This window comes from Mustelus asterias, chromosome 8 (genome assembly GCF_964213995.1).
Source record: "Mustelus asterias chromosome 8, sMusAst1.hap1.1, whole genome shotgun sequence".
Taxonomy (NCBI): Eukaryota; Metazoa; Chordata; class Chondrichthyes; order Carcharhiniformes; family Triakidae; genus Mustelus; species Mustelus asterias.
Window position 1 is genome coordinate 38,728,840 of NC_135808.1, and position 24,172 is coordinate 38,753,011.

At 44.1% G+C, this 24,172-nt stretch overlaps 1 protein-coding gene across 5 annotated transcripts in view; it reads left to right on the top strand.

The window, feature by feature from the left end:
- Positions 1-14,001: 14,001 nt before the first annotated feature.
- Positions 14,002-24,172, top strand: part of LOC144497064 (uncharacterized) — an 85,582-nt gene continuing 75,411 nt past the window's right edge. Inside the window, exons 1-5 of one of the 5 annotated variants that reach the window (XM_078217797.1) lie at positions 14,002-14,097; positions 17,301-18,872; positions 19,559-19,715; positions 19,803-19,961; positions 23,683-24,163. In XM_078217797.1, the coding sequence (XP_078073923.1) occupies positions 17,754-18,872; positions 19,559-19,715; positions 19,803-19,961; positions 23,683-23,777 (1,530 nt within the window). In that variant the 5' untranslated portion in view covers positions 14,002-14,097; positions 17,301-17,753 and the 3' untranslated portion in view covers positions 23,778-24,163. Of the gene's footprint in view, positions 14,367-17,300; positions 18,873-19,558; positions 19,716-19,802; positions 24,164-24,172 lie in introns of those variants that run through there. The other 4 variants (XR_013498502.1, XM_078217798.1, XM_078217795.1 and 1 more) reach the window with 4 other exon arrangements.

Genomic DNA, 24,172 nt, shown 5'->3' on the forward strand with positions numbered 1-24,172 from the left:
AGGGCATTGGGTAGTATCTCTGCCTCTGAGCCAGAAGCTTGAGTTCAAGGCCCACTCCAGGACTTCATGGCCAAGGAAAGTGTTTTCATAACATAGTCAAACAGGTTGTAAATGAACTTGTAAACCCTTCCAACACACAGCAATGGCAGATGGTAAAGTTGGGAGAGATTCCTGGTCAGCCATGTGATGGAAAAAATTGGAGCCTCTACCTTCATTATCCATAGCTCCAGGCTACAACATGCTGTAAAACTGGACGAATGTTGCCATAGCAATTCAGACTCCCTGGGAGGCGTGTTGGCTCTGTTGGCTGGATGGCTGGTGTGGTTCAGATTGGTGCCAACAGCACGGGGTTCAATCACTGTTCCAACTGGGGTGGATTTGGGATCTGCCTCCTTGCCATTCCTGTGGTGGCATTCATGGCAATGTGGGTTGGACCTAGCCAAAATGAAACCACATTTTGAGTTCTCAAAATGTGGCTTCAAGAACACTGAGGCTGGCATTCCAGTGCGGTACTGAGAGATACTAAACTGTGAGAGGTACCATCTTTCAGATGAATTGAACCAAGTTGGTCCTCGCAGATAGATGTCAAAGTTTCCATGACACTATGTTGTAGAAGAACAAGGAAGTTGTCCCTGATGTCGTGGTCAACAGGGGTTCCACAGACAATGTCTGTTTTGTTGACAATCTGATTATCACAGTGTCGTCTATGGGAGCATATTTTGCACAAATTAGCTCCAAAGTTCCTACATTACAACAATTACTCAATGACCACACTTCAAAAAGTGCCTCATTGGCTGTAAAGTACCACTGGACACCCGAGTTAATAAATGTTGATTATAAAATTGCAAATCCTCATTAGGGAAACATGCTGCTTCCTGTGATCTGGGAATTCTAAACCCATTGATGGAGGAAGCATACCAGCCCACAGTGACATTGACAAGTGAGCCAGCTCTCAGGAGTGGGTGTGCAGGAATCTTACTGTAGGCTCCTGAGTGTTTCAGTGAATAGCAACACATCATGTTGACAAAGCAGACACTTTAGTTAAATCTTAAAAATGAAGTTATTGGAGTTACAAATCTTCACAAATTATTGATAAAACAGCAGACAAACAACACCACACTAAACCAAACTCTGAATCAACCAAAGTAACAAAGCATTTGAAAACAACTCAAGATCTTCCCCAGAACATGAAATGAATCTTGGAAGAGTGTAAGGTGAACATATCACACCGTTATTTCATCAGGGTATGCTTGGCTGAGGGAACTCAGGTCTGTAGAGAAACACCCCCACTCCCTCACCATACTCAGGATAGTAGTCTTCCCAGACAAAAGAGTACAAATATTACCTGTGGTATTAGTCAAACACCTGTCACCTGAAGAGGATCTATCTATAATTCTCATCTAAAGCAGGGTCTGATTCTACCCCATACCCACTCCTGAGAGCTGGCTCACTTTATGTACACACACGCTCACTTTATACACGCACACACACACCATACGCGCACACATACCACACACACACACTGTAATTTAGTCTGGCTCCCAATTCCGATAGTCGGAAATGACACTGAAGTTTCGTGACACAGGATGGAGCTCATGTCCATCATACAAACGCACCAATGGTTACGGAGATCCAGTGTTCACATGTGTCCCCCAAGTGAGTGGACAGAGCTTTAGAATTCCCACGTCATGGACCTTTGACCGTCCATTCACCACAATGCTTCGGTAGCTGTGCAAGAGGGAGGGTTTTAAATTCATAGATAACTGGGAAGTCTTCAAGTCAGGATGGCAACTGTACAGAAAGGATGGGTTACACCTTAACTGGAAGGGAGCAAATATCCTGGCTGGGAGTTTTGCTAGAGTGTTTCGGCAGGATTTAAACTAGTGTGGCGGGGGGTGGGGAACAAAACAGTAGGTCAGTAAATACTGAGGCTGGGGTTGAGCTGGGGGCCAGGGCAAGGCTAGCTAAGAAGAGGAGCACACTGGAGGAGGATGACCTGAGTGCGCCTGGAGGTCTGGAGTGCATCTGCTTCAATGCGAGGAGCGTAACGGGTAAGACAGACAAACTTAGGGCCTTAATGCTTACGCGGAATTTGGATGTGGTTGCAGTGACGGAGACTTGGTTAAAAGGACAGGACTGGCAGCTGAATATTCCGGGGTATAAGTGTTTTAGGCGAGACAGAGGAGGGGCTAAAAAAGGTAGGGGAGTAGCGATATTAGTTAGGGAGCATATTACCACGGTGCAGAGGGTAGACAACTTAGAAGGGTCATGTACTGAGTCACTGTGGGTGGAACTCAGAAACAGGAAGGGTGCAGTCACTATGCTGGGGGTGTACTACAGACCACCCAACAGCCCACGGGAAGTGGAGGAAAGGATATGTCAGGAGATTCTGGATAGGTGCAGAAAAAATAGGGTTGTTGTAGTGAGGGATTTTAATTTCCCTGGTATAGACTGGAAAGTGCTTAGAGCTGGGGTTCTGGACGGGGAGGAATTTGTAAAATGCATACTGGAAGGTTCTTTTGAACAGTATGTAGATAGCCCGACTAGAGAGGGAGCTATACTGGACCTAGTTCTGGGAAATGAGCCCGGTCAGGTCGTCAAAGTTTCGGTAGGGGAACATGTGGCAAATACTGACCACAACTCTGTTAACTTTAGGATAGTAATGGACAAGGATAAGTGCTGTCCTGCGGGCAGGGTGCTAAATTGGGGGAAGGCTAACTATAGCCAGATTAGGCAGGAATTGGTGGACGTTGATTGGGAGAGGATGTTCGAGTGCAAGTCCGCGTCTGGCATGTGGGAGTCTTTTAAGGAACAATTGATAAGGCTGCAGGATAGGCATGTGCCTGTAAAAAGGAAAGATAGGAAAGGTAGGATTCGAGAGCCGTGGATAACCAGGGAAATTGAGGATCTGATTAAAATGAAAAGGGAGGCGTACGTTAAGTCCAGGCAACTGAAAACAGATGGAGCTCTGGAGGAATACAGAGAGAGTAGGAAAGAACTCAAACGGGGAGTTAGAAGGGCAAAAAGAGGTCACGAGATGTTCTTGGCAGGCAGGATTAAGGAGAATCCTAAGGCATTTTATTCATATGTTAGGAACAAAAGAGTTGTCAGGGAGAAAATTGGACCTCTCAGGGACAAAGGAGGGGAATTATGCTTAGAACCCAAGGGAATAGGGGAGATCCTAAATGAATACTTTGCATCGGTATTCACGAAGGAGAGGGACGTGTTAACCGGGTGTGTCTCGGAGGGAGGTGTTGACCCGTTAGAGAAAATCCCTATTACAAGGGAGGAAGTGTTAGGTTTTTTAGGGAACATTAAAACTGACAAAGCCCCAGGGCCTGATGGCATCTATCCTAGACTGCTCAGGGAGACGAGAGATGGTATGCTTGTCTTTATAGGACGGGGTATAGAGTATAAAAGCTGGAGTTTGATGATGCAGCTGTATAGAACGCTGGTTAGGCCACATTCGGAGTACTGCGTCTCGTCCTGGTTGCCGCACTACCAGAAGGACGTGGAGGCGTTGGAGAGAGTGCAGAGGTTTACCAGGATGTTGCCTGGTATGGAGGGTCTTAGCTATGAGGAGAGATTGGGTAAACTGGGGTTGTTCTCCCTGGAAAGACAGAGAATGAGGGGAGATCTAATAGAGGTGTACAAGATTATGAAGGGGATAGGTAGGGTGAACGGTGGGAAGCTTTTTCCCAGATCAGAAGTGACGATCACGAGGGGGTCACAGGCTCAAGGTGAGAGGGGCGAAGTATAACTCAGATATTAGAGGGATGTTTTTTTATACAGAGGGTGGTGGGGGCCTGGAATGCGCTGCCAAGTAGGGTGGTGGAGGCATACACGCTGACATCGTTTGAGACTTACCTGGATAGTCACATGAGCAGCCTGGGAATGGAGGGATACAAACGATTGGTCTAGTTGGACCAAGGAGCAGCACATGCTTGGAGGGCCAAAGGGCCTGTTTCCTGTGCTGTACTGTTCTTTGTTCTTTGTTCTTTGTTTATTTGGTTTAACCACTCCCTCATATTCACCTTCTACACCTCTGTTCCCAAAATTACCTTTACTCTTTTTCTTCCTGGTCAATCTCCCTGCTTCTCAAGCCCAAGGGGTGAAGATTTGAGTGTATCCTTAGCCATCCATTGCCAGATCTTACTGGACCACATCAAGCACTAGTGGTCCTGTTCATTACCCCAGGACCATCCTGAAGAGAAAAGATAACCCACAACTTCTCCACCCCAAAACCAGCTTTTCCTTGTAGAAGTTATGTTCCAGCTGCACAGAGCTCTGTTTGGACCCTATCTGGAGAACTTTGTTCAGTTCTGGCCACCACACCTCAGGAAAGATATATTGGCCTTGGAGGGAGTGCAGCATAATTCACCAGAATATTCCCGGGGCCACAAGGGTTAAATTATGAGGACAGGGTGTATAGACTGAGCTTGCTTTCCCTTCATGTTGGAAAGTGTGAAGGGTCATTGTGTTCTTGGCAGGCAGGATTAAGACACTCCCGGTTAACACGTCCCTCTCCTTCGTGAATACCGATGCAAAGTATTCATTTAGGATCTCCCCTATTCCCTTGGGTTCTAAGCATAATTCCCCTCCTTTGTCCCTAAGAGGTCCAATTTTCTCCCTGACGACTCTTTTGATCCTAACGTATGAATAGAATGCCTTAGGATTCTCCTTAATCCTGCCTGCCAAGAACATCTCGTGTTCAAATGTGAGGTGTGTGATTGAGCGTTCACTAAGTCATCGACACTCATGACTCATTGACGCATCAACTGAGGATAAGCTTTAAGTATGAAATTTGTAACAAATGCTTTACACAATCATCGAGCCTCATGATTCACCAACGTCCTCACATGGGAGAAACCATTCTTGTGCGAGGTGTGTGGCAAATCATTCTCACAGTCATTGAATCTCCTTGTACACCAAGTGCACACACACGGGGGAAATAATTTATGTGCGAGGTGTGTGGCAAATCATTCTCACCATCATTGCTCCTCCTTGTACAACAGCACACACACACAGGGCAGAAACCATTCATGTCCGAGATGTTTGGCAAATCGTTCTCACAGTCATTGAACTTCCTCGTACACTAATGCTTGCAAAGAGGGGAGAAATCATTCACATGTGAGGTGTGCAGGAAATCATTCTTGCATTCATTGCAAATCCACATTCACAAATGCATTCACACTGGAGAGAAACAATTCACATGCAAGATTTGCAACAAATCATTCTTAAACTCATCGTCCCTCCGCAAACACCAGCACATCCACACAGGCGAGAAGCTGTTTACATGCGAGGCATGTAAGAAATCATTCACAAAGCCATCGAGTCTTTGTGAACACTGACACATTCACACGGGGGAGAAACCATTCACATGAAAAGTGTGTGACAAATCATTCGCACAATCATCAGCCATTTGTGTCTACCAAAGTATTCACACTGTGGAGAGACCAGTCAAGTGTGGGGTATGTGACAAAGCCTTCACACAGATAGAAAATCTCCTGAACCATCAGAAAATCCACACGGGAGAAACCCTTCAAGTGTGAGGTTTGTGAGAAAGCTTGTGCGCCATCTTTTGAGCCTTCTGTACACCACAGGATTCACACACAAGGGAAACCATTCAGGTGTAAAGTTTCTGAGATAGCTTGTGATGCACCAGAGAACCACATGGGGGAGAAACCCAAGTGTGAGCTATGCAACTGAGCCTTCACATAATCATTGAACCCCTGTGCACATCAGCGTGTTCATACTGGGGAGAAACTGTTCACCTGCAAGGTGTGCAACAAATCACTAACAACCAAATCGACCCTCTGTGCTCATTAACACAGTCACACAGGGGAAAAGCCATTGAAGGGCCCGTGTGTGACAAATCTTTCTCATGGTTATCCCAACTTTTGCTGCATCACAGGATCCACACAAGTCAATGACCCTTCAGCTTTGAGGTTTGCAATAATGCTTTCCTGGTGTCTTTGGGACACTGGACAATCCACAGAGAGGGAAAAATGCTTCAGTGCAATATTTGTGGCAATCCTTTGATGTCTTAAGACATCATAATGCAGAATGCATGTTTGTACAGAATTAGAAGAGACTGAAAGATTTGTCTAGTTTGAAGATAGAGTAAGGAATGAACAACCTAATCCTCATAGGGAAAGGTATTTCTGGGATTAGAAGTTACCTGCTGAGAAAGTAAAATAAAGCAAATTCTTTAGAAGCTGTGAACCATTCCTTATAATGACTGCAACTGTGTCATGAGTAAAATATTTCTAAAGTTAAAATATTAAGTTTCCAGCAGAAGAAAATAGTGCTTAGTCAATAATATTTTTGTTTGGTCATTTGACACAGTAAAAATTTTGAAATGTTAAATCTTGACATGTCGTTATTTCAGCTATTAACTGGAAATTATCAGTTTCCAGGAGAAAGGGTCCTGGTGCCCCCATTGTCACTCTATCTGAAAATCCCCACGGGTCATTAGGACCCTGTTCTTCCTGATGTATGTTAATGACATCGCCTTTGGTGTACAGGGCACAATTTTAAAATTTGCAGATCATACAAAACTTTGAAACTATGTGAACTGTGAGGATGATGGTGAAGAACTTCAGGAGGATATAAACAAGTTGGTGCAATGGGCGGAAAATGGCTGATGTATTGAAATGCAGTGAAGTATGAAGTGATTCATTTTGGTAGGAAGGATGCAGAGAGACAATATAAATGAAAGGGTACAGTTTTAAAGGGCATGCACAAGCATGGAGTGCAAGTACATAAATCACTGAAGGTGGCGGGACAGCTTGAGAGTGCAGTTAATAAAGTATACAATAATGTGCTATATCAATAAAGGCATAGAGAGCAAAAAGAAGGGAGTTATGTTAAACCCATATAAAACACTGGTTCAGACTCAACTGGAGTATGGTGTCCAGTTCTGGGTTTAGGAAGGATGTGAAGGTAATAGAGAAAGTGTAGAAAAGATTCACGAAAATGGTTCCAGAGGAACTTCAGTTATGCAGAGAGATTGGAGAAGTTGGGACTGTTTTCCTTGGAGAAGACAAGATTGAGAGGAGATCTGATAGAGGTATTCAAGATCATGAGGGGGCTGGACAGGATAAATAGGGAGTAAGTGAATAGGAAGGATCGAGAAGCAGAGGTAACAGATTTAAGGTAACTGCAAAAGAAACAATGAAGAAGTAAGGAAAAACTTCTTCACACAGCAAGTAGTTAGGATCTTGGATGCACTGTCTGAGAGTGTGGTGGAGACAAGTTCACACAGCAAGAGGTTAGGATCTGGAATGCATTTTCTGAGAGCGTGGTGGAGGCAGATTCACAGAGCGAGTGGTTAGGAACTGTAATTTACTGTATGGGTGTGGTGCAGGGAGATTTCATTGATGCATTCAGGAGGGATTTGGATCAATATCTGAAATAGAAAAATATGCTGCACTATAAGGAAAAGGTGGCACTGGGTGAATTGTTCCTTCAGAGGGCCATCACAGATACAACAGGCAGAATGGCCTCATGTGCTGTTGTGATTCAGTGAGAAGCAAAAGGATGGAGATAATGAGGAGGAGAAGGGGGACAATGAGAAGAAAGAAGATGATGATGGCAAGGAGCCATCATGAATCACAAAGAGTTGGTTTGCAGATGCAGCAGGTAATTAGGAAGGCAAATGGAATTTTGTCCTTCATTGCTAGAGAGACAGAGTCTAAAAACAGGAAGGTTATGTTGCAGCTGTAGTTGCTGGTGAGACCACAACTGGAGTACTATGTCGTACAGTTTTGGTCTCCTTGCTTGAGCAAGGATGTACTGGCACCGGACGGGGTGCAAAGGAGATTCACTAGGTTGATTCCAAAGTTGAAAGGTTAGCTTATGAGGAGAGACTGAGTAGACTACGCTCATTGGAATTTAGAAGAATGAGGGGGATCTTATAGAAACACATACAATTTTGAAGGGAATAGATAACATAGAAGAAGGGAGGTTGTTTCCACTGGCGGGTGAAATTAGAAATAGGGGCATAGCCTCAAAATAAGGGGGAGCAGATTTAGGACTGGGTTGAGGAGGAATTTCTTCACACAAAGGGTTGTGAATCTGTGGAATTCCCTGCCTAGTGAAGCAGTTGAGGCTACTTTGTTGAATATCTTTTAAGGAAAAAATAGATTTTTGAATAGTAAATGAATTATGAAAAATGAAATGGGGAGTGGGCGGGTAAGTGGAGCTGACTCCACGAAAAGATCTCATAAGAACTAGGAGCAGGAGTAGGCCATCTGGCCCCTTGAGCCTGCTCCGCCATTCAATAAGATCATGGCTGATCTATCTGTGGACTCAGCTCCACTTACCCGCCCACTCACCATAACCCTTAATTCCTTTACTGTTCAAAAATTTATCTGTCTTTGCCTTAAAAACATTCAATGAAGTAGCCTCAACTGCTTCACTGGGCAGGGAATTCTACAGATTCACAACCCTTTGTGTGAAGAAGTTCCTCCTCAACTCAGTCCTAAATCTGCTTCCCCTTATTTTGAGGCTACGCCCCATAGTTCTAGTTTCACCCACCAGTGGAAACAACTTCCCTACTTCTATCTTATCTATTCCCTTCATAATCTTATATGTTTCTATAAGATCTCCCCTCCTCTGAGTTCCAATGTGTATAGCCCCAGTCTACTCAGTCTCTCCTCATAAGCCAACGCTCTCAACTCCGGAATCAACCTAGTGAATCTCCTCTGCATCCCCTCCAGTGCCAGTATATCCTTTCTCAAATAAGGAGACCAAAACTGTACACAGTACTCCAGGTGTGGCCTCACCAGCACCTTATACAGCTGCAACATAACCTCGCTGTTTTTAAACTCCATCCCTCTAGCAATGAACGACAAAATTTCATTTGCCTTCTTAATTATCTGCTGCACCTGCAAACCAACTCCTTGAGATTCCTGCACAAGGACACCCAGGTCCCTCTGCACAGCAGCATGCTGCAATTTTTTACCATTTAAATAATAGTCCATTTTGCTGTTATTCCTACCAAAATGGATGACCTCAAATTTACCAACATTGTACCCCATCTGCCAGACCCTCGCCCACTCACTTAGACTATCTATATCCCTTTGCAGACTTTCAGTGTCCTCTGCACACTTTGCTCTGTCACCCATCTTAGTGTCATCTGCGAATTTTGACACAATACATTTGATCCCCAACTCCAAATCATCTCTGTAAATCGTAAACAATTGCGGTCCCAACACCGATCCCTGAGGCACACCACTAGTCACTGATCGCCAACCAGAAAAACACCCATTTACCCCCACTCTTTGCTTTCTGTTAGTTAACCAATCCTCTATCTGTGCTAATACATTACCCATAACACCGTGAACCTTTATCTTATGTAGCAGTCTCTGGTGCGGCACCTTGTCAAATGCCTTCTGGAAATCCAGATACGCCACATCCACAGGTTCCCCATTGTCCACTGCACATGTAATGTTCTCAAAGAATTCCACCAAGTTAGTCAAACATGACCTTCCCTTCATGAACCCATGCTGCGTCTTACCAATGGGACAATTTATATCCAGATGTCTCGCTATTTCTTCCTTCATGATAGATTCAAGCATTTTCCCTACTACAGAAGTTAAGCTAACCGGCCGATAGTTACCTGCCTTTTGCCCACCTCCTTTTTTAAACAGTGGCGTCACATTTGCTGTTTTCCAATCTGCGGGAACCACCCCAGTGTCCAGCGAATTTTAGTAAATTACCACTAGTGCATTTGCTATTTCTCCCGCCATCTCTTTTAGTACCCTGGGATGCATTCCATCAGGACCAGGAGACGTGTCTACCTTTAGCCCCATTGACGTGCCCAACACTACCTCTTTCATGATAATGATCATTGAATGGCGGAGCAGGCTTGAGGGGCCAGGTGGCCTACTGCTGCTCCTCTTTCTTATGTTCTTATGTTAGTTGGAGGCAGACAGGGAATTAAGGGATAAGGGGAGTGGGCAGGAAAGTGGCAATGAAGCCCAAGATCAGCCATGATTATATTAAATGGTGGAGCAAGCTCGACAGGCCATACGGTGAACCATTGCTCCTATTTATAATGCTCTTGTAAGGACTAATAAGAGGAGAGGCCAACAATGAATGGGAAAAATGGAAGTAAAGGAGGAGAAAATGGAGCAATGAGTCTGACACTCCAACGCAGTAATGAGAGAATGCTGCACTGTCAGAGGTATCATCTTTCAGATGAATTAAACCAAGGCCTTGTCTGCCCTCTCAGGTGAATGTGAAAGATCCCATGGCATTATATTGTAGAGGGGAGTTATCCCTGATATCCTCATCAATATGCAATCAACATCACAAAAACAGATTATTCAGACATGATCACATTGATGTTTGTGGGATTTTGAAGTGGGTTTTTACCAGCAATCAGAACAGGGAATAAGACATCCACAAGTAAGGCATCCACAAGTAAGACATCCACAAGTAAGGCATCCACAAGTAAGGCATCCACAAGTATTAAAGAATGGTTGGAGGATTGCTTAGCCAAAAAGCTAGTGGAAGGAGAACAGAGCTTGATGTTACACTTGGGAAAAAGTTGCCTTGATTTTTTTTTGCCTTTCAATATTAAAAGCTGGCTCCCCTTAATTAATTCACAGTGGCAAAGTGTTGATTTTGTGCTGGATTATTGGGTCTAAACGCTTTCCCACCACGGAGGCTATTCTCATTAGCTAATGCTTATCCTTTTGTAATTTTCTGGTCCTCTGGCAGCCCTGTGTCGAAGGAAGATTGAAAGTTTATGGCCAGTACGACCGAAATTTCCGCTCCATAATTCCCTCAGTGTCCAGGATACACATCTCATTTGGTCTTGGTGGTTTAGTGACTTTAAGTACACCAGCCTTTCTCACTCTCCCTATTTATCAATTTTTAACACACCCAGTGTTTCAATTAACTCCACTGTCAATATCATTTCAGCAGCATCTTCTCCCTGGGTCAGGACCAGGTTCTCTTTTCGTATCTCTGCCACACTCTCTATCTCTGAGTCTTCACCACCTTTCTGATCTCTAATTCACCCGCCCATAATCTTACTAAATTTTAACTATTTATTTGTCTATCAAACATTCCCATAATTTAGCTGTCAGTCTTTATTCATCCTCTCTCTTCACACCCTCATTACCATTTAAATTATTAAGATGACATCCTGCTTTATCTTATAGTCTACCTGTTTTATCATCCAGGGAGTTCTGCCTTTTCCAGTCCTTCCTTTCCCGCTTGTTCAGATTTTCCATCACAGTCCAGTCTTCTCTGGAAAGGCAGCGGCTGTTGCCGGGGTTTCCCACACAGGGCAGGTGCGGATGAGACAACCTCAAACCCACTGGGAACTACATTACCCATGCTGCCTTTGTCCCAGGCCTGCGCAGAGAGGAGCGGCAGCATGGGATCAGGGAAATCAGCCCGCGGTGCCTGATGGGAGTTGTAGTTCTGTCGCGCGCAGCGGCAGTTGGCTCCGAGCGTTCGGGAGTTGGAATGTGAGGAAGCGCGAGCCCGAGCGGCTGAATCGAATTGAAAAGCAGAGATTGACCCTTGGTAGGAACCAGAGCGATGGCGGTGGGGAGATTCAGCATTGCAGGAGATTCTCTGTATACAAGCGAAGAGGATAAAGTCACACAAGTCACAGCAGTCCCTTTGACTAGACAACATAGAAGAGTTGCAGCAGGAGGATAGTGTGGTTGGCCATGTCAAAGGTTGCAGCGGGGTTGCTTCTCTCTCCACAGATGTTTCCTGACCTGAGGATTTCCAGCATTTTCTGAATCTCTATCAGATTTCCAGCATTCACAGGATTTTGTCCCACTGGATTCCAAGAGCTGGCTGTGTGCACTTGAGGGAAGTGTAGACTTAGGCTGATTTGATGGAGCTTTGAAAATAGCAACAGTTTGTTTTCTTGACTTCGTGTGGACAAATTATTTTAATTGGAGAGGTTAGGCAGGACCAAAGATCGTATTTCCAAGTTGTGCAAGGGCAAAACTACAGATTAATCAATTATTAAAAATAACAAGGTGGTTTAACAGGGACATTTTATAAAGAAATGAAACAATACCTAACACTGGGGTCCATTTTTGGAGATATAGAGTTGAAAAGCAGAGAAGTGATGTTGAACTTGCCTAGAACCATGTTTAGACTACACTTGGAGAGCTGTGCACAGTTAAGGATAACATTTTGAAAAAGGACAGAAAGGAACTGGAGAAGGTGCAAAAACATTGATAAGGATGACATTGAGAATTGAGAGGTTGGAACTATCAGGGCAGACTGAACAAGCTAACACTCTTTTCCCTAGAAAAGGGGGAGAGATGGCATTAGAGAAATCCTTAAACATGATGAATTATAAAATTGAGAATTTGGGGTAAATGGAGAGATGTCCCCACTTGTGTGGGGGAGTCCAAAAACTAGGAGCCATAAATATTAGATGTTCAATAATATATCCAATCAGCAATTCAGGAGAATCTTCAAGAGAATGATTAGAATGCGGAACTTGCTCCCACAGGGAATGGTTGAGGTAAATAGTTTTGATATATCTGAAGGGAAGCCAGGTGGGTAGATGAGGGAGAAACAGATAGAAGGTTCCGCTGATAGGGTGCGATAAAAAAGGTAGGGAGAAAGGTCAGGTGGAGTATAAGCACTGATAGAAAATAGATGGGCCAAATGGTCTGTTTTTGTGCTTTAAAAATTAGATCAAACCAAACACTGCTAGAATACCTGCTCCATCACCAACAGATCCCCCTCCCACCTCCTTTTATTGCTTCAGAGTTGTTCATCCTGTGGTCAAACTCTGAATCACAGTCACTCCCCAAGCAAGTGAAAGCTCCTAAGTACAGTCTCCTAAATACAGAGTTACTCCCCAAGTCAGTGTAATTCCACAATTCCCAAAGGCACTTCCTGAGTAAACACAGTAAGAGTTTTAACAACAGCAGGTTAAAGTCCAACAGGTTTATTTGGTAGCAAATGCCATTAGCTTTCGGAGCGCTGCTCTTTCGTCAGATGAAGTGGATATCTGCTCTCAAACAGGGCATACAGAGACACAAAATCAAGTTACAGAATACTGATTAGAATGCGAATCTCTACAGCCAACCAGGTCTTAAAGATACAGACAATGTGAGTGGAGGGAGACAATACACATCTCTTTAACCTGTGCTTAATTCTCCCTCCACTCATATTGTCTGTATCTTTAAGACCTGGTTGGCTGCAGAGATTCGCATTCTAATCAGTATTCTGTAACTTGATTTTGTGTCTCTGTATGCCCTGTTTGAGAGCAGATATCCACTCCATCTGACGAAGGAGCAGCGCTCCGAAAGCTAATGGCATTTGCTACCAAATAAACCTGTTGGACTTTAACCTGTGTTGTTAAAACTCTTACTGTGTTTACCCCAGTCCAACGCCGGCATCTCCACATCATGACTTCCTGAGTAACGCAGTTACTTCACAAGACACTGTTTCTCCCTGAGTCACGGCATAAATCTACAATTTCCAATATTGCTCCCAGATCAATGTTACTCCCTAAGTCAGCAGGGTAACTCTGCAGTGCCCCTACTCCCCGCTGCCCCCAATCTCTGGTCCCCTCTCCAGTGTCCCCTCTCTTGTGCGCCGCTCCCTCTCATGTGCCCTTCTTTAACGTGTGAGTATCTCTCTTTAGTGCACATGTTGATCCCACCATTGCACATCATCCCTGCCACGAATGCTGGCGGTTTTCGTCTTTTGATCCAGTGACAAACACATCCGAGGCTACACAGCCCACACTGACGTTGTCAGTTTGAAAGCCTCCGAGGATGAAGAATGTTACTCCACGCTAGAAATCTCTGTCAAACATTTACCAGGGGAACTGAGACAGCAGCTGCAATAAGTGAAGTTTTATTCAGATGGGACAATGACAAGTTTAAATCTCCACCTGATCTGCTGCTCAACGTCGCCGCCGTTTCACCGGTCAGTTTCCCAAGTTTCAGGAAACTCATGTTGCTCCAGAAATATTAGGATTGGCTGTGAGAGACATCAATCAGAGAGCCCACCCACTCTGCCCATTCTCTCCTCTTCCTCTTTCACAGCTGCTTCACTTCCTGTAGGGACTGAAAACCAAGTGAGGAGATGGTGAGTGAAGGAGCAGAATTTATAATAATTACACTGCATAATATCCACACTAATGTTCAGGCAGTCTGACTATCCTGTGGGGAATCAGGTGTGGAAATGCCCCTTCTGCTGTGTGAGAAGATCCAGCTGAGAGACCTGTTTACTCGGTGCTTTGTGCTGAGCTATTTGATTGGAGCTGTGTGTTGGATATTGAGTCTGTTTATTGGAAGCATTTCCCTTCTGATTTACAGGCTGAGTTTTGTTGATGGGTCATTCCTGAATATGAGAAGGTGAGGTGTAATTATTTGGGAGGGGCAGAGATACATTTATTGAAATGTGTTTTTCAAAGATTTTACCCGAAGGCCTCGGCCTTTCCCAAAAGCCTGGGCTTAGATTTGATAATTTTGCCCAAGGCTGTGTCCGATAGCTGATTTTGGCAGTCTGAGTGAACACAGTGTACCCAAAACAAACCAGAACCCTTCAATCAGCTGCACTGAAGCAATATTTTCCTTAGCTTAAAGCACTTCCTGCCCAGTGAGTTTTCTTCAAATAATTTAAAATTTAAAAATCTCCATTGAATTAACATCTCTCCTGAGTATTTTTATATTAAGCACATGCTTGAAGGGTAAAACTGGTCTTTGCTAGCACGATTCATGTGCACAGTGAATTAAATAGAAATAGTGGATCTATTGGTAGTCATTTTCCAAAATTCTTTGGATTCTGGACCTATAGATTGGAGGGTAGCTAATATAAGTTTGCTATTTAAAAAGGGAGGTCAAGAGAATACATGGAACTATTGACCAGTGAGTCTAACGCTAGTACTGGGGCCGTTGCTAGAGTCCATTATCAAGGATTTCATAGTTCAGCATTTGGAAGCAGTGGTATAATCACACAAAGTCAGAATGGATTTACAATGGGGAAATGAAGCTTGACGAATCTATTGGAATTTTTTTGAGGATGTAACTCGGAGAGTTGAGAACCGGTGGATGTGGTTTATTTAGACTTTCAGAAGGTTTTCAACAAGGTCTCACATGACAGACTCCTATGTAAAGTTAAAGCACATGGGATTGTGGGTAGTGTCTTGAGATGGATAAAAATCTGGTTAGCAGTTAGGAAGCAAAGAGTTTTTTATTAATTCGTGGGACATGGGTGTCGCTGGCTGGCCAGCATTTATTGCCCTTGTTGCCCTTGAGAAGGTGGTGGTGAGTTGGCTTCCTGAATGTCCTGGTGGAGGGAGTGGATGTTTGTGGATGTGGTGTCAATCAAGCGGGCTGCTTGTCCTGGATGGTGTCAAGCTTCTTGAGTGTTGTTGAAGCTGCAGGCAAATGGGGAGTATTCCATCACACTCCTGATTTGTGCCTTGTAGACAGGCTTTGGGGAGTCAGGAAGTGAATTACTTGCCGCAATATTCCTAGCCTTTGACCTGCTCTTGGAGCCTCTGTGTTAATGTGGCTAGTCCAGTTGAGTTTCTGGTCAATGGTAACTCCAAGGATGTTGACAGTGTGGGATTCAGTGATGATAACACTATTGAATGTCATGGGGCTGTGGTTAGAGTGTCTCTTATTGGTGATGATCATTGCCTGGCATTTGCGTGGTGCGAATGTTACTTGCCACTTGTCAGCCCAAGCCTGGATATTGTCCAGATCTTGTTGCATTTGAACATGGACTGCTTCAGTATCTGAGGAGTTGTGAATGGTTGGCACAAATGGGTCTTTTTCAGATTGGCAGGCAATGACTAGTGGAGTACCTCAGGGATCTGTGCTAGGACCCCAACTGTTTACATTATATATTAATGATTTGGATGCGGGAACTAAATGTATTATCTCCAAATTAAATAAAGTTGGGTGGGAGGGTAAGCTGTGAGGGGGATGCAGAGATGCTACAGCGTGATTTGGATAGGCAGAGTGAGTGACAAATGCATGGCAGATGCAGTATAATGTTGATAAATGTGCGGTTATCCACTTTGGTAGCAAAATAGGAAGACAAATTATTATTTGAATGGGTGTAAATTGAGAGAGATACTCAGCGAGGCCTGGGTGTCCTCATACATTAGGCGCTGAAAGTAAGCAGGCAGTAAAGAAGGCAAATGGTATGTTAGACTTCATAGCAAGAGGGTTTGAGTCTCGGAATAAGAATGTTCTACTGCAATTTTACAGGGCGTTGGTGAGGCCACACCTGGAGTATTGTGTGCAGTTTTGGTGTCCTTATCTGAGGAAGGATAGCCTTGCTATAGAGGAAATACAGTGGACGTTTATCAGGCCAGTTCCTGGGGGTGGCAGATCTGTCATATGAGAAGAGACTAAGTTGCTTTTGATTGTATTCATTGGAGTTTAGAAGAGTGAGAGGGGATCTCATAGAAAAGTATAACATTCTAACAGGAGTAGACAAGTTAGATTCAGAAAGAATGTTCCCGGTGAATAGGGAGTCCACAACTAAGGGTGATAGTTTGAGGATAAGGGGTAAACCTTTTAGGAGTAAGGTGAGGAGAAACTTCTTCACCCAGAGAGTGGTGAATCTGTGGAATTCATTACCAGAGGAAGTAGTTGAGGCCAAAACATTGTGTGATTTCAAGATAAAATTAGTTATAGCTCTTAGGGATCGGGGGGGGGGGGGATCAGGATATTGAATTTTGATCAAAATAAATGGCGGAGCAGGCTCAAAGGACCGAATGGCCTGCTTCTGTTTCTATTTTCTATATCTTTAACAGGATTGGACAGGATAGATTTAGAAAGAAGGGATGGCACAGTGGTTAGCACTGCTGCCGCACAGCTCCAGAGACCCGGGTTCAATTCCAGCCTTGGGTGACAATCTGTGTGAAGTTTGCACATTCCTCCCTTGTCTGCGTGGGTCTCCACTGGGTAATCCAGTTTTCTCCTACGCGCCAAAAGTGTGCGCGTTAGGTTGAATGGCCATGCTAAATTGCCCCTTAGTGTTGAGTGATTACCAGGGTAAATACAAGGGGTTAAGGGTATAGGGCCTGGGTGGGATTGTTGTCAGTGCAGCCTCGATGGACCAAATGGCCGCCTTCTGCACCGTAAGGATTCTATGTAATAGTCTGCTTAACACTCTGCCAGATGCTCTTTTCCGTTACCCTCACGGATCCCCTACGCAGGGAATAACAGACTAGCACTGACTGTGCGGCAATCTCTAACTGAGGAGTCAGCCCCTTCACAAAAGAAGCAGAGGGAGTTGGAAGAATTACGTTTCTTTTTCCTGTTTTACAGAAGTATTTCCCCATACTACACCAGAGAATGCACCACAGATCCTGACCATAACCCAAGGAACAACTGAACATCTGTGGGAAGACATCCAGTCTCTTCACAACGTTGCTGCACACAGAGAAGGTTGCGCATGAAATCATCGCGTGGAAATCGGTCGGGTCAGGGGAGCTTTGACATATCATCAGATCTGAAACTGGTCAGTGATGTGGAACTTTTCATCAGAACCATCTTTTCCTTAGGTTTGGATGTGGGTAATCAGTCAGGGTCAGGCTGGGAAGAAGTGTGAGTGAACTCCAAGTGTGGTGAGAGCTTCAATCATTCATCGACCCTCATGAACCACGGACATTCCTACAGGTGGGAGCTGTTCGAGTGTGAGATGTGTCTCAGGACTCCACAAGATCAGAAGAACTTTTGAGGTGCATTAATTACAACTCCCGTTACCACAAGAGCAGCCCCATGGAAAGTAAACATTTCAGGTGTGATGTTTTAGATGAAGGTTTTGTGAATTCTATGAAGCTGCTGAGGCACCAGGTGATTCACACAGGGGAGAAACAATTCCGGTGTGATGTTTGTGAGAAGTCCTTCTCACAATTATCAACCCTCCGTCAACACCAGCAAGTTCACACAAGTGAGAAACCCTTCACGTATGAGGTGTGTGACAAATCATTCTTGGTGTCATCGACCCTCCATCAACATCAGCACCTTCACACAGGGGAGAAACCGTTCAGGTGCAAAATATGTGACAAATCGTTCTCGTGGTCATCAACCCTCCGTATACATCAACGTGTTCACACAGGGGAGAAACCCTTCAAGTGTGAAGTGTGTGACAAATCATTCACACGATCATCGAGCCTCAGTGAACACAAATATCTTCATACAGGGGAGAAACCCTTCAGGTGCAAAATGTGTGGCAAATCATTCTCGCGGTCATCACACCTCCACAGACACCAACGTGTTCACACAGGGGAGAAACCCTTCAGATGTGAGGTGTGTGACAAATCATTCACACGGTCATCAAGTCTCAGTGAACACAAACGTCTTCACACAGGGGAGAAACCCTACAGATGCAAAATGTGTGACAAATCGTTCTCGCTGTCATCCACCCTCCGCGAGCATCAAAGCATTCACACAGGGGAGAAACCATTCACGTGCGAGGTGTGTAACAAATCATTCTCAAACTCATCGAACCTTCGCCAGCATCGACACGTTCACACAGGGGAGAAACCCTTCAAATGTGATTTTTGTAAAAAAACTTTCAACCGATCCTCCCTACTTCTATCGCACCAGAGGAATCACACAGGAGAGAAACCGTTCACATGCGAGCTGTGTAATAAATCATTCTCAGCTTCATCGACCCTCCGTAAACACCGACACATTCACACAGGGGAGAAACCATTCACGTGCAAGGTTTGCGATAAATCATTCTCACGGTCATCGAACCTCCTCAGACACCAACGCGTTCACACAGGGGAGAAAGCATTCAGGTGTGAGGTGTGTGACAAATCATTCTCGCAGTTATCAAACCTCCAAAATCACCAACGCATTCACACAGGGGAGAAACCCTTCCCATGTAAGGTAGGTGACAAATTATTCTTGGACTCATTGGTTTCTTGCATACACCAACATATTCACATGTATGGTATGTGACGAATAATTCTGGTACTAATCAGCCCTCTGCACACATTAGTGTGCCAAGTGTGTGACAAATCATTCTCATGGTCATGAGACCTCCGATGACACCAGCGCATTCATACTGCAGCTCACCTGCTTCCCTTACACTGAGAGTTGTCTGTTTTATTTACCCTCCAGTGCTCTCACAGGGGAGCTGTCTATCTCAGCAGTGTCTCTCCAACCTCTCCCACCATCAGTCCAAATGTTTCAAGGTTAATTTAACCTTTGACCAGATCACCAAACATCATCAAAAGAAAAATTCAATATGTAATGAAACTTCTGCTTATGCAAGTGTGTTCCTGTGATGGACAAGAGAGCACCACCTGTACATTAAATATATATACGTGTTCACTTTTGAAACTTTATTTTTTTTTATGAGTTGAAAATATAGAAATACTAGATTTTTTAAAACTATTTTTATGAGGTGTTGTAAAATGCAGTTGTCTTGGAGATGGCTCTGACCTTGTCATAAGATTGATCTCTAATCAGAAATCCCGTGGGTGCAGGCTGAAAACTGTGTCCAGCACTCAGAAAATGTGTCACAAGACAGCACAGCAAAGTCTGAACCATGATTTCATTACTTCCTTTAGGTAAAGCTGGCCCATAACACCCAGGACCATTTGTTGACTGGAGGGCAGGTTCTGTACATCAAGGAGCTGACGGATCATGAAGAGTTTACGAGGAAGCTGTTTGGCCTCTCTAACTCCACGATAGCTAATGGTGGATCAGATATGGGGATGAGCGAAGGTGATGTCAGCAGCTGAGTGTTTAGACCATCAGGAGGAGAGTTAATTTACGTGACAAAAGATAATTATCATTTTCTTCCTCTGACAGGTACACAGGTGTGCACGGAGACATCAGATGGTGATGGAGGAGAGTTGCCATCAGCGTCCGAGATACCTGAAAGGGCTGATGAGGAAGGGACGGAGGTGAATACCTCACAACAATGTGGCGTGGCAGCGGCAGTGAAGGGGGGAGAAGAGTGTCAGGAGGGTAAGATGTCAAATATGGAGAGTAGTGTTGATAAGTTAAAATTAAATATTGTGGTTTGTGTGAAGGAGGAGCCTTGTGATGCTCTGGCTGCTGTGGTAGAGCGAGGGCACTCAGAACCTTCCAGAGGTGAGGAACCTGCAGCTTTGGGAGCAGAAACTCTGCCATCTCCACTAGCACACGGACAACATCAGGCCCATGCTGCTGTTGAAGAAAATGAAGATGATCTGAAACCTCTTGAGCGCTTACATCAGGAACTGGTTCAAAATACGGAGAATTGTCAGGCCACTTCTAACTTGCTTCAGCAAACTCTGACTGAATTTAAGACAGATGTTAACCAGAATCTGCAAAGAAACAATGAGATTCTTCAACAGCAGAATAAGGTTCTGAGACAGCAGAATGAGATTCAAAACCAGCGTCTACAAAGGAACAATGAGATTCTTCAGCAGCAGAATGAGGTTCTGAGACGGCAGAATGAGATTGAAAACCAGAATCTACAAAGAAACAATGAGATTCTTCAGCAGCAGAATGAGATTCTTTGTCAGCTTCTGCAGAGAAGCAATGAAACTTTGAATGAAATGAGGCAAATTCTGTCACAGATTGTAGCACCTGCACCTCCTAGCCTGGAGCAGCCCAGTGCAGAGACATCTGCTGCTGGACGTGCCTCTGACACAGGAGAGGTCACGTCACTAGGATGGGGGAGACACAGATGGAATTAGGATACCTCCCTCCATCACTGCCACCTCTATCTCATTCTTCTTTTTCCCTCTTTTCAGTCTGGATTTTTGTCGCTGTCGTGAGGACAATGGCAGAAAAGGCCCAAATCCAATGTTCTCGCCTCCCAATCATGGTATCTCCCATTTTTTGTGCGGCCAGGAATGGGCCAGGTTGCAATTTGCACATTTTGCAGAGACACCTGTCCATGTAAATCAGCAGCTTTGTGATTTTGGGGTGAGAGGAGTCTGAAACCCAAACGTGTGCAGATTAAACCCGATAAGAGCAGGTCTGAACTCTGTTCATTTGTTTGGATAGGTCGGGTACCCTTGTGGATTGGAATGGTACCTCTTTGGATAAGGTCACCAGACATCTTTGGGGAAGTAAGCTGCTTTTGGGAAAATTAACATATTTGAGATATTTAAGAATAAGGCATGAATGCACATAGTACATAACCCAATTGGAACTGAGACCTCTTTGAAATTGTCAAAAACAATTGTCAAAAATGCCAAGAAGAACTATCAAAGGAAGGTGTCAAGCTAAATAGACTTTTAAAACTCCTGTCTTTAACTGTCTGGAGTGCTAGCAAATTGTTGCCTTTTAATCTGTTTACACAAACCTCTGGATTAAGGTGCATGACAGATTTCAACCATCCATTGTCACTATAGGGTGCCTGCCATTTCACAGTCTGTTTGACAGCCACAGTGACGCAGTGGTATTGCCCCTGGACTGATAGTCGAAAGGCCCAGGATAATGCTCTGGGGACCGAGGTTCAGATCCCAACACAGGTGGTGGTGAAATTTGAATTCAATAAGAATCTGGATGTTGACAATGAAACCATTATCGATTATTGTAAAAACCCTACCGTTTCACTGATGTACTATATGGAAGGAAATTTTTGTCCTTACCTGGCCTGGCCTATGTGACTCCAGATTCACAGCAATATAGTTGACTCCTCACTGCCCCCTCAAGGGCAATTAGGGGTGGGCAATAAGTGCTGTCTAAGCTCGTGACACCCACCACATCCCATGAATTAATTTTTTTAAATGGTTATGGACACTAAAGTGGGACTATCAATTCCCTTGCTGTTTTTATAGGGCTTAACACAATTGAATGAAATGTTTGTTGTTATATGGGGAAAAAAGTGATTGAAACAATTTAAATGTAGTATTCTTTTTAAATGGATGAATGCTGTTTAAAAAAAATCTGCAAGAGGCACTTGGAATTTGATTTTATTTAATCTCAGCATTGGGTCCTGAGGTCTGCAGATTGTGGACACTGTATAGGCTGAAAATGTGATTTTGGTGTAATAACATGAATTTATTGGAGTTATAAGTCTTTACAAATGACTGATAAAACAACAACACAATATTCAGCTTACAGCAAGTTAACAATCAACCAAAATAACATAGCATTTGAAAATTACTTAGAATCTTTCCCAGAACATGAAATGAATCTTGGAAGAGTGTAAGGTGAACATACCACACTGTTCTTACATCGAGGTATGATGGGCTGAGGGAGCTCAGGTCTGCAGAGACTCACCCCCACTCCCTCACCGTACTCAGGATAGTCATCTTCCCAGACAGGAGAGTACAAACATTGCCCATGGTATTAGTCAGACGCTTGTCACCTGAAGAGGATCTGTCTATAATTCGCATCACCAACTAAAGCAGGGTCTGATTCCACCCCACACCCACTCCTGAGAGCTGGATCACTACACACACACACACACACAAGACAGACACACATCTGGAGATACTCTCTCAGAATGCTACAGACAGAAGTTTCTTTCAAACCCCTGTGCTTTAGTCTGGCTCCCAATTCTGATGGTCAGAAATTACAACTTTAGTGACAAAGGATGGAGCCCGTTTCCATCATAGAAATCCACCAATGGTTACAGAGTTCCAGTGGTCACTTGGAAAATTAATGGGTAATCTAATTGAAATGATTAAGATGATTAAACAAAATGATAGAGTAGTTGGAGAGAAACTATTCCTCTGGTGGGAGAATCCAGAACAAGTGGTCAGAGCACTAAAATTAGAACTAGGCTGTTTGGGGTGATGTCAACGAACACTTCACGAAAATCTGGAACTCTCTCCACACAAAAGTCTGTTGATGTTGTAAGTCAACCCAACTCTGGAAAGTTGCCCATTTCCAACACCTCCACAATCACCATCACCCCGCCCCCCCTCCATTAGTCCATCTGCTGTTGAAATCCTCATCCATGCTGTGTTGCTTCTAGACGAGACTGGACCATTCCAATGCTTTCCTGTCCAGCTTCCCATCTCTCACCCTCCAGAAACTTCAGGTCAGCTAAAACTCTGCGGTTTCTATCCTAACTCAAACCCCCATCAATCCTGTGTTCACTGACCTACACTGTTTCCCAGTCCCCCCATATCTCCAATTTTCCCAGCCCAGGTACAAATTGCTCCATAGTTTCACCCCCTCCCTATCTCTGTTATCTCTAGCTCCATCTCCCTCTGGGATCTCTGCACTCTGGCTTTTAGTATAGACCCCACTTCTTTCACTCAATGTCAACAAAACAAAGGAGATAGTCATCGACTTCAGGAAGTGTAGTGGGGAACATGCCCCTTTCTACATCAATGGGGACGAAGTAGAAATGGTCGAGAGCTTCAAGTTTTTAGGTGTCCAGATCACCAACAACCTGTTCTGGTTCCCCCATGCTGACACTATAGTTAAGAAAGCCCACCAATACCTCTACTTTCTCAGAAGACTAAGGAAATTTGGCATGTCTGCTACGACTCTCACCAACCTTTACAGATGCACCATAGAAAGCATTATTTCTGGTTGTATCACAGCTTGGTATGGCTCCTGCTCTGCCCAAGACCGCAAGAAACTACAAAGGGTTGTGAATGAAGCCCAGTCCATCACGCAAACCAGCCTCCAATCCATTGACTCTGTCTACACTTCCTGCTGCCTCGGAAAAGCAGCCGGCATAATTAAGGACCCTACACACCCCGGACATACTCTCTTCCACTTTCTTCCATAGGGAAAAAGTCTGAGGTCACATATCAAATGACTCAAGAACAGCTTCTTCCCTGCTGCCATCAGACTTTTGAATGGACCTACCTCGCACTAACTTGATCTTTCTCTACACTTCAGCTGTGACTGCAATACTATATTCTGCACTCTTTCCTTTCCTTCTCTATGAATGGTATGCTTTGCCTGTATAGCATGCAAGAAACAATACTTTTCACTGTATATTAATTATGTGACAATAATAAATCAAAACTTCACCACTGATGTGTGTCTTCAGCCATCCAGGCTCCACACTCATGAATTCCCTCAAATTTCTCTGTTCTTTATCTCTCTCCCCTTCTTTTGAACACTCCTTAAATCCCACCTCTTTGACCATATCTTTGGTAATTCTCTTCTAATATATCCTTAATTTCTTTGTTAATTTTTCTCTGATTATGGCTCTATGAAACACTATGGGATTTTTGACTATATTAAAACACTTAATTCCCTCCAATCTCAAG